General features: G+C 42.1%; 1 protein-coding gene across 1 annotated transcript in view; it reads right to left on the reverse strand.

The window, feature by feature from the left end:
- Positions 1–15,588, reverse strand: part of bmp6 (bone morphogenetic protein 6) — a 38,779-nt gene that overhangs the window by 6,229 nt on the left and 16,962 nt on the right. Inside the window, exons 2-4 of the mRNA XM_079660954.1 lie at positions 8,743–8,935; positions 5,408–5,556; positions 5,038–5,232 (exon numbers count right to left, since the gene is read on the reverse strand). Of these exons, the coding sequence (XP_079517080.1) occupies positions 5,038–5,232; positions 5,408–5,556; positions 8,743–8,935 (537 nt within the window). The remainder of the gene's footprint in view (positions 1–5,037; positions 5,233–5,407; positions 5,557–8,742; positions 8,936–15,588) is intronic.

The following is a 15,588-nucleotide window of genomic DNA, read 5'->3' on the forward strand; positions in this document are numbered from 1 at the left end:
TGCCTGCTCATTGGTTACATTTGCTCGCTTTTGAATGAATAATGTTTACTAAAATATTTTAATGTTACGCATTAAAATAATATTTTTATTTGCCATATGTACAGCATAAGGTTTATTATTTAGCCTCATATTTATTTGTCCTCTCTTATCTCACACCCACAGATACACAACTCATTTTCATTGGTCCTCTTGGCCTTCAAAGCCCTCGGCATTAACCGTCTGTGGGCTCTTTAGGAGGAATAAAGCTGATATTTACTGTGGGCTTTCATTGACTGTAGAGGCCCAGATTTGTGGTGCCCATAAACCACATCTCTCCTTCCTGCCTGTAAAACGTAATGCCACACAGTTACCGCTGAGCGCCGGCTCCCAGGAGACTTCCATTCATATATTTTTCCTTCACAGAAAACAGGGGTGGGAAGGAGAACACGCTCTACATATTATGCTTGTAGTTCTTATTTGTATACTACTACTGACAACTATACTAAACATTTTGGGAAATATAATAACTAGATACCACTCTACTGTCTCTACTCTATATATGAAGCTACAGCTAGCAGGCAGATAGCATAGTGACGTGCATTATTAGGACTTTGAATTTCAACATGAAGCAGGATTTCCTTTACTAACACAGTGATGTGAATGGAGCCGGTGGCACTGAGCCATTTTTAACCTGGAAATGTTTCTCTGTGAGTAGACAAGCATCCATTTCACCAATTGACACTAAAACTCTCCAATAAAGCCAATTCACATAGAATTCATTGAGGTGGCCGCAGGGGAAACACTGCTCCTTAAGCACTGTAGCTCTTTAACACCAAGACTTTCGATATATACCGTACTGGCCTGATATTAACCCCTCACCACACTACCTGCCATTCATTAAGCCCTGAAAAACACTTCCCCCAGCCCTTATGTCAGAAGGAAAAGGCTATAAGTTATATTTATCACGTTATTCCAAAAACACAAGAATGAAATGGTGCCGATTCAGAGTGTTTGGTGTAGGAAGTGTGTGCCGCTGCGTATGTGTGTGTTTTAAAAAGTCATTTCAACCCCAGCGGGCCACAATATATCAAACCGCCTCACTGTGTATAATAAAGTTTGCGAGAAAGATTGCAGCTTTCACAGTATCAATTACATGAAGTCCCATAGAGGTGGTGGTGACAGAAAAGTTATATATGCCCGAAGTTTAACATAAAATCTGGATCAGTAAGCCAGAAGAAGGAGGGGGAGAGTCCCAAGAGGAGAGAGGCCACGAACAGTGACATGAAAGGAGAATGTCACTGTTGTCGCTGACGTTTCTCCTCTCTTTCCCCTCCCACAAACCACTACCACTGAAGTTTATCTTTCTTCCTGTCTTTCATCACAGAGGTTATTAAACCCTGCGAGGGAGCTCCGCCATGTCTAATTACTGCAACGGTAAACAAAGGAGGTGGGGTGGGGAGGGAGCGAGGAGAATGAGGAGGTGGAGGGAGGAGAGGAGAGACAGATGAAAAAACATTGCTGGCCGAGCGCCGTGTTATTATAATTCTTTAAGCGATACTGTTAGCGTGGTCAGTCTTTTAGCTGCGCGGCTAATGACTGGCTAGGTCTAATTACAGGCCTCCTGTGCTGTGCCGGGACGTGATATTCCTTCCCCGGATGGTTGTTAACTTCCCCCACAGCCAAAGCCCAACCCGACTCCCATTACCTCCCGACCTTCTTCAACCCACAAAACCCCAAATTACCTTTAAAGGTGTTGTATTGTTCTTTTGGCGAGCTCCAAAGAAGCATTTTCCACATCAGGCACACCCAGAGGGGGCGGAAGCATGTTCTGACAAAACTACTCATCTGTCCAGAATACAAAATGGAATAAAATAACAATACTAAAAAGACCAATTGACTCAATAATTAAGAAACCAAGACGTTGGCTTTGCAAGTAGTCTGCTTTTGTGACCAAAGTGTAAAAACAAAGATGATTTATTACACGTATTATACAACTATTATCTTAAAACTAATGCTGCAGAAATGTGTTTGGCTGAATAAGTCTTATTTTGTCATCTGGAAGACATTTAATATCATATGTCCTTTCAAATCCAGCTTGCTTAGATTGTGAAAATTAGAAAATAACCAGGCCCATGGCCTCACAGGGAGTACAGTAGGGAAAATAAAGATTTCAAGTTAAAAGGTTGTTAACTATCCTTAACAGACTGAAGTAGGCATTTTAGTACTTTATGACAAAGCAAAGTAGTGCGGCCAAATGTTTCAAATCGAAATGAAACAAAAATAGCTAGATCCACTGCGTTGATTTACTGCTCAGTTCAGGAGTGTGCAATTTGAGCAGAGATGGGAAACTTTTTCAAAAGAGCAAAGAAACAGTTTTTTAAAAAGCCTCTGTGTGAAAGTTGTGCACACTAGAGTAATTAAAAACAAACACATTGCTGCCTTCCTGCGTTAGATCTCGAGTTTTCACAGGAAACAAATATCAGGTTGAATTATGGGTGAAAAACTCCTTTTAGATGGAGCTGTGGTGGCCTGAAGTGATGTACTGTAACGCTGTGCCAAACAGAAACTAGGGGACGACGTCCACATTTTGTTTCTCCCCGTGAGCGCTCCACAAGACGGATGCTCTCCCCATCCATCCTGTCCTCCTCCCTGTCTCTGGAGTGAGTGATGCGGTATTGAAACCATATGCCCTCCTGAATTCCTCACGGATCCTCCCATCCCGTCCAATCCCAGCCATCCTCTGCTGGCCACGGACACTCGGCTGTCGCGAGGGGGGCCTCCCGGCTTCCTGTGTTGGATCTAAATATTTACACTCCCCGTCGTCCCGAGTGGCGAGGCGGAGAGGTCTTGATGTTTTGGGTTATGTAAAGTCCAATCTTCCAGGACGCATATTTAACAGTTTGTCCTTGTTAGAGCAGATTTTCAAGCAGATTCACTCCAGAGAAAGTTTTTTAATCCTGATCTAATCCAGGAGACTAAAGCATACTACTCGCTAAAGAGAAGGTCAATTGGCTTTTTTTAAATTATGACTTTATTTCCATTTAACAAACACGTGCCTACTTAAAGCGAGCAGAGACGATATTCGATAGCCCAACGCTAACCCACACCATGAGCACATTGTGTGCACCTTAGCCCTCTGATTCACTTTGCACCCCACAATCAGAATCTTCTTTAAGACATCTTGACTTAAACTCTGAAGACATCTCAAGCCAAAGACAGCTGGGTGGAAGAGAGTACAGGTCCGGGCCAAAACTGAACATGTGGTAGACTCTAGCTGTCCTGTAGCATAACAAATGATGAGTCTTTGTTCTCTGCCAGAGCTTTCATCTAATGCAATTACTGAGCACCAGCCCCACAGGAATTTTACTTGCAACCTGTTGTGTTAACCGCAGCGCACAGTAACCTACTGAGTAAGCGAAGGAGATGCTCTGAACAAACAGGAAGTAGAGCCAAGAAACCTCAGCGAGGGTTTTTCAGAGCGGTAGCGAGAACAAACCCAACTTGTCCCACAAATACTTCTGTACACCACGCAGATGGTAGAGCCATTAATCGGGGCAGCAGAAGAAGCAAAGCAAAGGTAAATCGCTTCCCCGCCAAGTGGGGCCGTTTGCAGCTGTGTGTCAGAGCACTAAGCTGTGTTTTGGCACAAGAGATCCAAATGTAAGCCGGCTCTGGACTAGATTCAGCCAGTTTATTTCAGGTCGGACTTCAGTCGTTTTGGACTGAAAATCAGTTCCACTTAGCGACTTATTTTGGGCCAGTCTCAGCCTCTGCAGTGAGATGAAATATATTCTTGCACATCATCTATCACAAGTCTCCCATGGGACCAACAAGCAGGTGTGCAGATCTTAGGCTGTTTTGGGCCAAACCATTTTGGCTACCTGAAGATCAGCAGATACAACAATACTATGTGTACTATGAAACCGCATGTTGCATTTACACATCTTTCTGTTTATGGAATCCAGTCGATGGGTTTCTTACATAAATCTAGGTAGACTGATTTAGGTGTAGTACTTAAAATAAAAAGGGGTGGTTGCCTGCGCTAAACGTTTTATTTAGGGCTGCATTCAAGGCTTTTCTCTGATATACAGTCAAGTCTAAGCTTTAAGCCACTAAAGCTTAATATGAACATAATGCTTCATCCGTCATATTAGCAAAGGACCAGGCCAATATTAAGAGCAGGCTCCCTGAGCGTTAGCCTCATGTACTGAGCTAGTCAAACAAAGACGCCTCACAGGAGCAGCTTAGCTTCAAGCACTGTAAAGTCTGGCCAGAATTACACAGCAGGTGAAAGGTGGGCGGATTAGGGTTTGATTTAATTTGAAAAGCTTGCCGAGTTCATAACATCGGGCTAATACCTGCTCATTACATCATCTGTCGAGTAGGGGAGTACTAATGAGGAAGTTCAGAGGATGAGGTCATCTGTCAAGATGGATTAGCTTCATTTGTCCTAAATTATTGAACTTCTCAAGTCCACTCATTGTGCCCGTGCCATCACGCAGCTGTCCAAAACTCGACTAGAATTTAAATTATTCCACAAAGCAAGTGGTCGAAAAGTCTTCAGGTCTTATCATACACACATTATTTCTCTTTTTAGACGTTTTCCTCTATACTCTCTCCCTAACACCACCCATGGATCTCATACTCTATTTCTTTGTATTTTTAGATACAATCTCAGCCTGAAGATGTGCCACAGAAATCCCCTTCATAAGTAAACATTGAATATATTTCTGAAAAACACTATAGCCCTTGCTTAAGATGCAGGTTTTGGGAAAAACTTCACTACCCTCCATCTTAACAGAGAAAGTACAGCAAAAACTGATTTTGAACATCCTTCCCTGGGCTAGGATTTTCATGTGACGGGGGCTGATTAGAGAGAGATCCGGATGAAGTCACATCCAATTCATCAAGTGTCTCGGAAAGGAATACTTCAAACATATGCTACGCATCTATTCATCTCAATGGGCCGGACATCAGTTACGTATGAGGGCAGTTTGGTGTCTCATTGTGTTCATGGTTGGATTCTTTGATGAGGTCGGTGAAGGTTCAGTGACTGACCTGCTGGGCCCAGTCTGGATCCCTCCTGCGGTTGCGTGGATCGGTTTCGGTTCTGCTGGCGACTTTTTCTGCCAGTGGAGCGGGAGTTGCGTATATGGACTTCACTGACTTTGAAGAACGCCACCATGAAAGGCTGCTTCTCCAGAGCACCGTCCCGTCCTACGAGGCCCGCCTCCTTGGTGCTGATGAACTGCCCTGTTTCAGAAGACAAAGTGCTTAAAACTCATTTTATCTTTACCAAAGTGGTTCTGTTGATTAGCAGAAGTTGCCCAAATGACATTGTGTTTTCGTGGTTATTTTGACGATTAGGGGGAGGTCAATCCTAAAAGTTTCTTTAAAATGTGTATTTATTGTGATCTGCGGCCCTTACCACTGCTGGTCTCCACGCTGACCTGCAGGCCCAGATTGTGTCCCGGGTTCATCACCCACAGGTTGCTGGTGGCAGTGATGTCAAACTCCAGCCAGCCCTCCTCCGCCGCCCACAGCTTGCGGGACTCCAGCAGGAACAGGTCTGCCTCTCTGGGGGAACACGGGAGATGACACAAAAGATAAACAACTAATACGAGAGAACAATAGAAATGTGTTTTGTGACCTGGTGATACTGTCAAGGAAAGTTGTTTTGAGAACACTTAGCAATCACATGTCATTCTATGAAAAAGTAAGTCAACGTTACCAAGAATACGATTTAAGCACCGACTAATAGAGAGTAGAAGAGTTAGATTAACTAGTTTATCTGGTTATCCAAAGCTATTTGGATTTTTGCTAACCAGGTTAAGAATAATTTCAGGTTTTTAAGACTTTAACTTTTGATTCACTCGCAGGTAAAACTATAAAGTTGCAGGCAACAAACAACAAAACAAAAAAAGAACCCTAAGAGTTCATTAATCTACATAAACTGTGGTACGGTGATCTATCTCTTTAAGAAACCAGAGGACACACAGGAGCTGATGGTTTGTATCAGGGGAACAGTATCATAACAACACGACAGAAAGATGGATAGCTGCACTTAACAGAAAATGCTGAGATACACTGTATCACACTCCACTTTGAGTCTGACCATACACTCTACCTCTCTGAGGGACAGGAGAAAAGGAAGGTATTACATCTTTGGTATCAGGCTACACGTATGTCTATATCATTTACAATATTTTGTGTAAACAGATCAAGCTACATAATTGAAGAATGTGTCGTGCACGGGGAAAAACGCGACTCGCGTAACACAATTGTGGACGAGTGAGTGAGAAGAGAGCACGGGAGTTGCAAAGAACAGACAGAGTGTGAGTGATAAGAGGGCCTGTCCTCCCACCGTCCCATTACAGTAGTAATGACACAGCGTCGGGTCTGTCGGCCGTCCTCCACAGCCGACATCAAAGCAGCGCAATCATCCAGGTGTTCGGAGAATGCCCCTGCAGTCATGCATCAGCAGCCCTTCTTTATTGGGCATTAATGAGAGTGTTTCTGACAGTTTCCGTATGAGCCACTATTTTCCCTCACGCACACACACACACACACACACACCCTCCCCCCACTGCTAAGTTCACACGTTTGTCCCAGCAGGAGTCCGTGTTCCCGTGTTTCCGCCTCATCGCTATAGCCGCTGTTGGGCTGACGAAGAACAGCAGGGGTCCATCAGAGAGCCGCCTGCGGGGCGAAGGCGACCCGGGAGCCCACTGTAAAACTTCTTATTGACTGACTGCTTAAATGAACTGGAATAATAAGGTTAGAGGTGAAAGTTAACCTTTTTGCTACAATAAATATCCTTTATAAGTCATGTCAGTGAATGCTGTTAAAAATGCAAGGTGGGAGAGTGTAGCTCACAGCTGGCCGGGTTGTTCTTTGTGCTTTCATCTTTTAACACCCGAGTAAGATTGTAAAAAGAATATGCACATCAGACATCTGGAGGGAAAGGATGCAGAGGTTTTCAGAAAAATTAGGATATTCAATTTGTGTACATTTTTGAGAATCAGAATGAAGGCATAGAAGCGAAGAAAAGGAATTCAATCATCTGGTTACAGACAGTGTAATAGCTGCTAAATGGGGATGGGTCAGTGAAAACAGCCTTTGCAAAAACCTGCCTTTTCTCAATACGATGACAGGCCTGACACATCTCTGGCATTGTAATCTCTCACATTCCTAGCCTGCATTTACCAAAACCGCCCCAATCAAATGAAAAGTACAAAGGGTGTCAGGCTAATTAAGCGCTCTATCATTATGGCTTAGAGTCAAAACAGGAGTTGGGTTTTTACTGGAAGGAGGGGCACCAGAGAGTTAATAGGCTCCCAGCTGGGCCATTGCAGAAGGTACAGTTTTGCTAAAAGGCAGAAAATGGGGACAAACAACAACAATTGACTCAACAGGAGAGAAACCGTCAAACCGTGGACCAGGATCGAGGACAAGAAGATGGAAGAATGGAAAATGAGAACACTTCTAACTTTAATGTCGTATAAAAGCTACTGATTTTGTGAGTGGATGCATCTTGAATTCAAAGCACAAACAAAGCAGCCGCAAATGTTCTCCACCTGATAGCACACCATCCAGGCTGTAATTGACTTCAAGGTAAAAAAACAGTCCTGCAATAATACAGAAATCGGAGATATATGCGCCCTTTAATCTCCAAATATCTCCCAAAATAAAAGGCTTTACCTCCAGGCTGGAGAGCACAAACCACCCATTGTAGGGATGAAGGAATGCAGCTGAAAAGTAGCTCTTGATACCCATAGAAACGTTTTGACAGACAGATAAATATACATTGCCAACATCTAAAGATACTTTGTGTAGCTACGGACCTTACAGAGGATCAGCTTTAGCCGAGGACTATAGTCTGAGAACATTTGGTGTGGAGAGACCCCACCTTAAGCTGTTTTGTTTCTTGATGATATTCAGCTCAAAATAATATATGAATCAAGTCAAATAGCTTTTCATACTCAAACATTTAAAAGGAGAAAGATACTCTGATGTGTATTCATTGAGAAAATCAATATACAGGGCGATGTAAGATGTTAGTCTAAAGTTGTATATGAGGAATTCTCTCCATGTTGGAGCTGGTTCTCGCTGGGCGGGCTCGGTAAAACACAAATATCATTCAGAAATCTTTCTGGATGTTTATCTGCCCCTGCAGACGTAATGTAAATGTTTGGCATGTATTAGCTGCGCACATTTGGGGGACGGGAGGATTTTGAAGCTGTGCTATTTCTGTTCCACGTGGTTTTGCTTGATTTTACAACATAAACATAGCGAGGGCCGAGTCTGTGTAACACGCAGGGAGAATGCTAGAGAGAAACACAGGGAGACGCAACTTCATTACTTTCATAATCTTCAGCTTTTTCCTCAAATAATGAACTGGAACAAGAATCTTCAGAAATATACTTAAGATTTCACTCAATATGCTAAAGCTTTGTAAGATACCAAATACAGCTGCGTCCATTTAGAAGTATGAGTATGTTACAGATCATTTCATCATAACTTATTTTATAAACAAAGACTTCTATTTGCAGTCAATGGTGAATCTGAACCGCCAGTTTCAAAGACGACAAGAGAAATAGTTTGATGTGGACAATCGAATCAGTTAGTGTGATTGTGTGTGTGTGTGTGTGTGTGTGTGTGTGTGTGTGTGTGTGTGTGTGTGTGTGTGTGCGTGTGTGCGTGTGTGTGTGTGTGTGTGTGTGTGTGTGTGTGTGTGTGTGTGTGTGTGTGTGTGTGTGTTACCTGTCAGGGTGCTCCTTGACCACCTGGTAGACTTTGAGTAGCAAGGTGTCGTTGCGGGAGGCGCGGCTCACACACTCCTTGTAGAGGCGAAACTCCGCTGCGGTGATGGCCTCGCCCTCTGGGATCTGAGAGAGGTTGAACTTAAACTCTTTGTGGTGACGCCGCTGCGGAGAGAGCTCCTTGTCGTACTCCACTGTGGGATAGAAACACACACGTGGGATCATTACATTGTGCACAAAGAGAAATGGACAGGAAAGATTATACATAGAGAAAATCTCGACTTCTTCTGTCTAAAACCTTCTTCCTGTTCTTCAGAAGAAATCCTGCTTTGATTTCGTTTAAACTATCAGATCAATAAAGTATTATCTACCTTCTTTTCCGATGGACATCATGGCCTTCTTCGACCTTTAATGCCTTTCTAGCGGCTTGTCTTGGCGTCTATCTTGTATTTTCTATAAATGGGATCAAATTTCATATTTAAACATACAGTGGGTGATAAGCGGATATCCTCACAGACACTGAGCCGAGGTCGACCAGAAAAGCCTTTCAAATGCTCACATGTGATTTATCCTTCAGGTCCAATAGGTTTGTGTGGCTTCCAGTTTCCCTAAATAAAGCCCTGTTATCATCAGTCCGGAGCAAAAGCCCATGGCGGCAGCAAACTTAAGAGTCATTCTGCGACCACTTCTGACGGCGTGAAATGACAAAAACCAACAAATGTTCTCCCTCCTATACTTTTAAGTGCAATATGCGCCATAATGATAATGTGCTCTCTGGGGATTCAGTTCCTGTCGCAGCTGGAGGTTTCTCTCCCACAGCAAACGGTCTGCAGAGTCAGTCAGTGGATGGACACACAGAGTGAGAAGAGGGAAGTGAATAAAGAGCATTATGGGTAGAGCAATTAGAAAGTCTACAGAAATACCCAGGCAGAAACACACCGTAAAGGCTGACCCTCCAAACATTGAAATAGTATCTACTTAAACACACATCAGCACATTCATACTATTCTTAGTATCCATGATTGGATCTCACCAATTTTAAGTTTTCCCTATGCTACACACTTTATCCTCATCTACACTCCATCCTCCACCACCAGAGTGGTTTTACAGGCGGCGGTTTCACCATCACTGTAAGAGTAGACTCACTGGGAACCAAAGCTCGATGTTAAAACTACTTCAGTTGTATCCTCTGCAGTGGGACCAAACTAAGATGATAGACGGATCGATAGATATGAACTTTATTCATCTGAAATTGGGAAATTATTTTTGTTCCAGCAGCAACGTGTACAGGCATTTCATTTCCCCACATATATACTTCTACTAGCCTGCACGATTTTGGTTGAATAAATAGTTTAACATTTTAGGAAACAATTTTTTGCTAAATATGTAGCTAGACGTTGGTAAGCTGAAACATCAAGTTGCGCCACAAACCAGGGGTTACGTGATATATTCAGACAGCAAGGCATATAAGTGTAGTTAGTCGAAGCTAAAACAATATTTTCAACATAACTATACGAGTAAGAGTTCATATTAAGATTCTTCTGTACAGCAGTTTCATATACAGTATATTTAAGACAGCGTAACTGTAAAGGAGGCAGGGTGTGAATCCAATACTTTTTTACTTCATTTCATTTATTTTGAAGATTCATTTGAATACTTTGAGAGTCCAAAGGTTTGGTAAGAAGTTTTTGTACCTGAGCCAGGCTTGTTAAAACATTCTGGTAATTTTATGATGTTGGACTCGGGGACCCACCCAAAATGGACCAATGACACATTTAGTTCCCAGAGTCATATGCGAAGAGAAAATTGTGTTGATGTGAGAACACTGGAACCAATCAGACTCTCCCAAAAGTGCCAGCCCCACCTTGTACCCACACCCAGGAAGGTTAAAGCTCCCCTCATCCCCCGACATTTCCAAGTTACATAAATTCTGAAGTTAAGTAAGAAACAGCACAGAAAAGACTTGGAGCGAAGGCGTGTCGTTCTAGCCTCAATCCAGTCTAATCCTGAAGCATAGTGCAGTGGCTTGGTCAAAACAAATTACAATAATTGAAGCCTCTCAGTTTACGTCTGAGCCAGTGCTGTCTCCCTGCATTTCAAATGCTTTCCATCTTACTGTATATAAAGAATGAGATGTTATTCACATCAGTATCCCTGTGACTTCTATCAGGTTTGACAGTGACCGTCTCCTCATCGTGCTCCACAAGCTGCCCACTCACACCACACACACACAGCTGTTGCAGTAAGTGTGTGTGATAAGGCGTCTGCTCTTGTGTTGAAGGGTAGATACATCAGCTAAGCTTGTGTGTCTGTGTGTGGAGGCTTTAAGCAGAGGTCATGGTACTCTAAATGACTTTACAACACTCCCTTCAACAGCCCCGGGCGTAAAGACCAGCAGCTTGACATTTAATATTCCCCGTTTCAGAATCTACTGACTCTTTGGCACGAAAGCTCTTTGATAAACGGACTGTAGGTGGTGAGAAGGTCAGAAAGAGTTTCACAAGTATCAAATGTTTATTACATCTGCTGCAATGCACTGTATGGTACATGTACAATATATCAGGCACTTGACATTACTGGCAATCATAAATCTTTATCAGATTAGTTATTTATTAGGAGGAATCTACTATTGGTTGCTGTATGGGGAGTATAGAATACAATGGTTTTGGATCTTGGCCAATACTAGGGACTAAAGTCAGTATATCTCGGCCTCTGTTGCTTCAACTTTGAACATTACTCTTTATTATCATTACCCCCATTTTATGGAAACCAAATAAGGAATTGCTCGAGCTCCCCTTCATATTGGAATTATTCAAAAGTCACATCCAGGCCCTGAGTGTGTTTTACCACCTCTGTTGTTCTTGTCAACAAGTTAGAGAGGAATTCCCAATTCCCAACCAGTATGCTAGCCAAGCTGTTAATAACAACTATTTTAAGTTGTTGTTAACGCAGCATTAATACACTCCCCTGACTTCTTAACACAACACAAACATAGATATCTAGTTTAGCTTTGTTCTTCCAGTAAGCAGTGAAGCAGCAAGGGAAACTAAAAGGGGGCGTTAACAGCCTTGTCCGAGAATTCAATCAGCAACTTTTTAAACTTTGTATTTCCTGCAAATATGCAACAAAATACACTGCAATCCTACACGACAAGAGAAAGACATTGTGCCAAAGCAGAACAATGTTTTCTTTGAGGTGGAAAAATGTATCCACTAATTTCATTCAGCTTTAATGAAATTCACAGGACGCATTTTTTCTTGAATTTATTCCCCTCACATCCTAACAAAATCTCAAGGCACTCTTAAGCTCCACGAACAACTCGCTGGCCTGTTCAGTTAATCTTTTCTTCCTTAACTCAGAGTGGGGAGTAGTTTTGAGCAGCTTCCAGATGAAGACAAACAATTAAAACTATGAAATATGAAGACAGCCACAGTCTCACATTATCATACACTTTATCACCGCAGTCCTCTGCAAGATTGCCTGAGAGCCACAGCGTAGCGGCTAAGTAGCATTCCAGCTGCTTCTCCACCTTCTCGGCTTGAAATTCGATTGAAATCCACTGAGATTTCACATCTAAAATCAAAGCGAGGTCTTCACACGACGTCTACAGAGAGCGTAACCTTTGTGCTAATCTACCATGACGTGAGCTTTGAGACAGGAACACACAGAAGGGAAAAGGGATTTAGATTTGGATGATTCAGGGAGGAATTCATTCAGAGTGATTCTAAAGATGGGGAAAGAGTGATTATATTAGTGATTTGGAGCAAACAGTGCTCTATGGAAAGTGTGGTGTGTGAATACTCGTCTGTGTATGTTGTGTGTAATTTATGGCTTTATTTTATAACCGCACTCCCAGCTTTGGTCACCAGTTCATGAGAAAATATACACAAACAGAATACACAAAATTACTAAGTCAATGTTTCTCTTTAATTTTCATTTACTTGAACACACAGAGAGGCAGCCAACTGTAACCAGAAAACATGGGACATGTCTCTGATGATTCACCTAAACCATGTGTGATTAAATCTGCTATAAAACAGAAGACACAAAAGGACGAAGTGGGGAGTGAGGAAAGGAGAATAAATGATGACTGTTGTAATGGTGATATAGGTAGAGAAAAACAAATGCATGAATGAAACAAAGTTTGATCAAATATTTATGTGTCAAAATGGATAGCCTGCAGCAATACAGCTAAATGTGTGTCAATAGAAAACGTTTGTCTATTATAATAACACAGGAGAAGAAGATGACTGTGGGAGAAGTGGACGAGATGACAAGACCAGACAAGGAAGGAGAGACAAAGTAGGTTGTCTTACAAAGAGGAAGATAGAGGTGGGAGAAAGGGGAACAGACAGAACGGATGAAAGAAGACAGTTAGTGACAGAAAGAGAGTGAGACGGACCATTGGCAGATTCCCTTGGACGCTTTGATTCCTGTTTCCACCTGCGCAACATCTGCCGCTGCTGTCCTGCTGCTGGAAGTACTATGGCCACACACACACACACACACACACACACACACACACACACACACACACACACACACACACACACACACACACACACACACACACACACACACACACACACACACACACACACACACACACACACACACACACACACACACACACACACACACACACACACACACACACACACACACACACACACACACACACACACACACACACACACACACACACCATGACCCTGAGAATCTGTTCGTATCATATGGACTGAATTCATACGGTTCTTATATTCACAGCCTGCACATGCTCATGGGTTCTCAAAATGCTTTTCAAATTCAAAATAATTAAGAAAGTATATTAGTGTTGGACAAACTATGATAACTGAATTATGGAAAAAAGAAAACGGGGAAAAAAAGGTGCTGACAGAAAGACAAGTGAGTGAGACTTTACGCCAGAATGCTGGAGGCCGACAACAGAGTGGACAAATATGAGATAGAAGGACAGACAGATATGAATCCGACAGTGATTTATCAACACAACGTCTGGAGTAAAACTAAAGAAAAGCAACCGACGGTAATATGTTTAAATACTTTGATAAAGAAGGAAAATAGGAAGACAGACCCGTTTAAAAACAGGAAAATAAGCTGGATAGGGAGAGGAGCAGTGTTCTTAACGTGAAGCAGCTCTGTGCAGCAGAGGCCCTGTTGATGGGCTGACTGGTCCGTGGTCAGTGGTCAGCGAGTTTGCTCACACTCCTAACGCTGTCCAGTCAATCCCTCAGAGGCACAGACGGGGAGCAGTCGCCTGCATCAAATCCCTCCAGCTTTCTCTCACACGTCCCACAACCGCAGAGAAAACAACCAACAACCACCTTCTCGCACCAAAATACTTTTTCGCCCTCCATCAACACTCAGTTGGTAAAATTAACTAAAAGGAAAGTTACGGATGGGTTTCTCAAAGTTAATTATGTTGTCATATATGTATCTATTTTTGAGAGGGGATTAGTGAAAGCTTTTAGCCTCAAAGCTACATCAACAATTAACTTTTCCACTATGGTGGTGAGACTGAGGAACGACAAGAACCAGCCCAAGACAGTGCTTGTAGACAATTTTAAGGAAAAAGCTTTTGAAGACATCTTAATTCTTACGTGTAACTGTTGTACACTTTCCTGTATTATCAAGAGCTGCAGTGTAGATAACAGAGAACTGAGTACCTGTCTAGAGTATTTAGGGAGCTCTTATTAGATCTGTCAATAAGATCGTACTAGGTTCAAGTTTGATGACAGTTTAGGTACATTCTGACAATTAAACAAGAGTTTTTTTATCCATCTCCATTTGCAGATATGTATAACGCATAGAGATGCATGCTGAACCAGTTCTGTGGTATTTTTTGCAACACCATTTTTTAAACAGGAATATGTCACTTTTGTTCAAGGGCTGCCACTGTAGCCACAAGTGACCTACAGGATAGTGGTGCCTTTAACTTCCCATAATTCTCAGAGTTCTGAGTCAGTTGCTTTAAAGATACAAGTAAGTCTTACTAGAGGTTATGTAGCAAGCTTGGAAGGTTTCCAAAGACACAGCATTGACCCATCCTCTGAGCTTTGGGGAAAAACTCTGGAGCATTCACAAGTTAAATGCCGTTCATAAGGGACACTGTACTTCTGACTATTTCTCTGAGGAAAATGACAGATATTAGATGATTCTGCAAACTACTTTCAATGCCAACCTTTTACAAACTCTCTCTTCAACACTGCTATGATAATTACAGTAGGGCTAAGGTTTCCTCCTGATAACAGTAAATATTCCAGTATTTTCCCAATAACCATGTTTTGTGGGAGTTTTATGCGTCGACCATGCCAAATATGAATTCCGAAGTCCCTCGTTAAAATCTCTAGAATCTAATTAAATATGTGATTTACTATTTCATCTGACCCATAATGCATCTCACTGAAAGAAGAGGCTATGAGAGATTGAGAGAAATAATAAAAAGACATTTCCACAAACACCCTTTAATTAAAAGTATGCAAACCAAGAACCTGTCAACATTGTTAAAGACTTTGCAGATTGATAACCATTACACATGTTCTTGATATCCGAGGCATGACAAGAATCCATCAGTGTTTATGTAATAGTGTAATAACAGCCCATAACCTGCCTGCTTTCTCTCTCAGGCTTGATGGTTTCTGATGATAGGTTGGATACTTTGGATACTACTCTTGTGTTTCATTAATCTTTAATTCCTCTCATGTAATACAAAGTTTGGACTGTTAGATGTCATAGGGAATTCTTGCAGTTGATAAAATCACAACTCTTGAGCCACTTTTTCCCTCAAAAAGAAAAACATCTCATTTAGTTGAAATCGTTATGCTGTAAA

This window comes from Notothenia rossii, assembly GCF_949606895.1.
Source record: "Notothenia rossii genome assembly, chromosome: 12".
Classification (NCBI taxonomy): domain Eukaryota; kingdom Metazoa; phylum Chordata; class Actinopteri; order Perciformes; family Nototheniidae; genus Notothenia; species Notothenia rossii.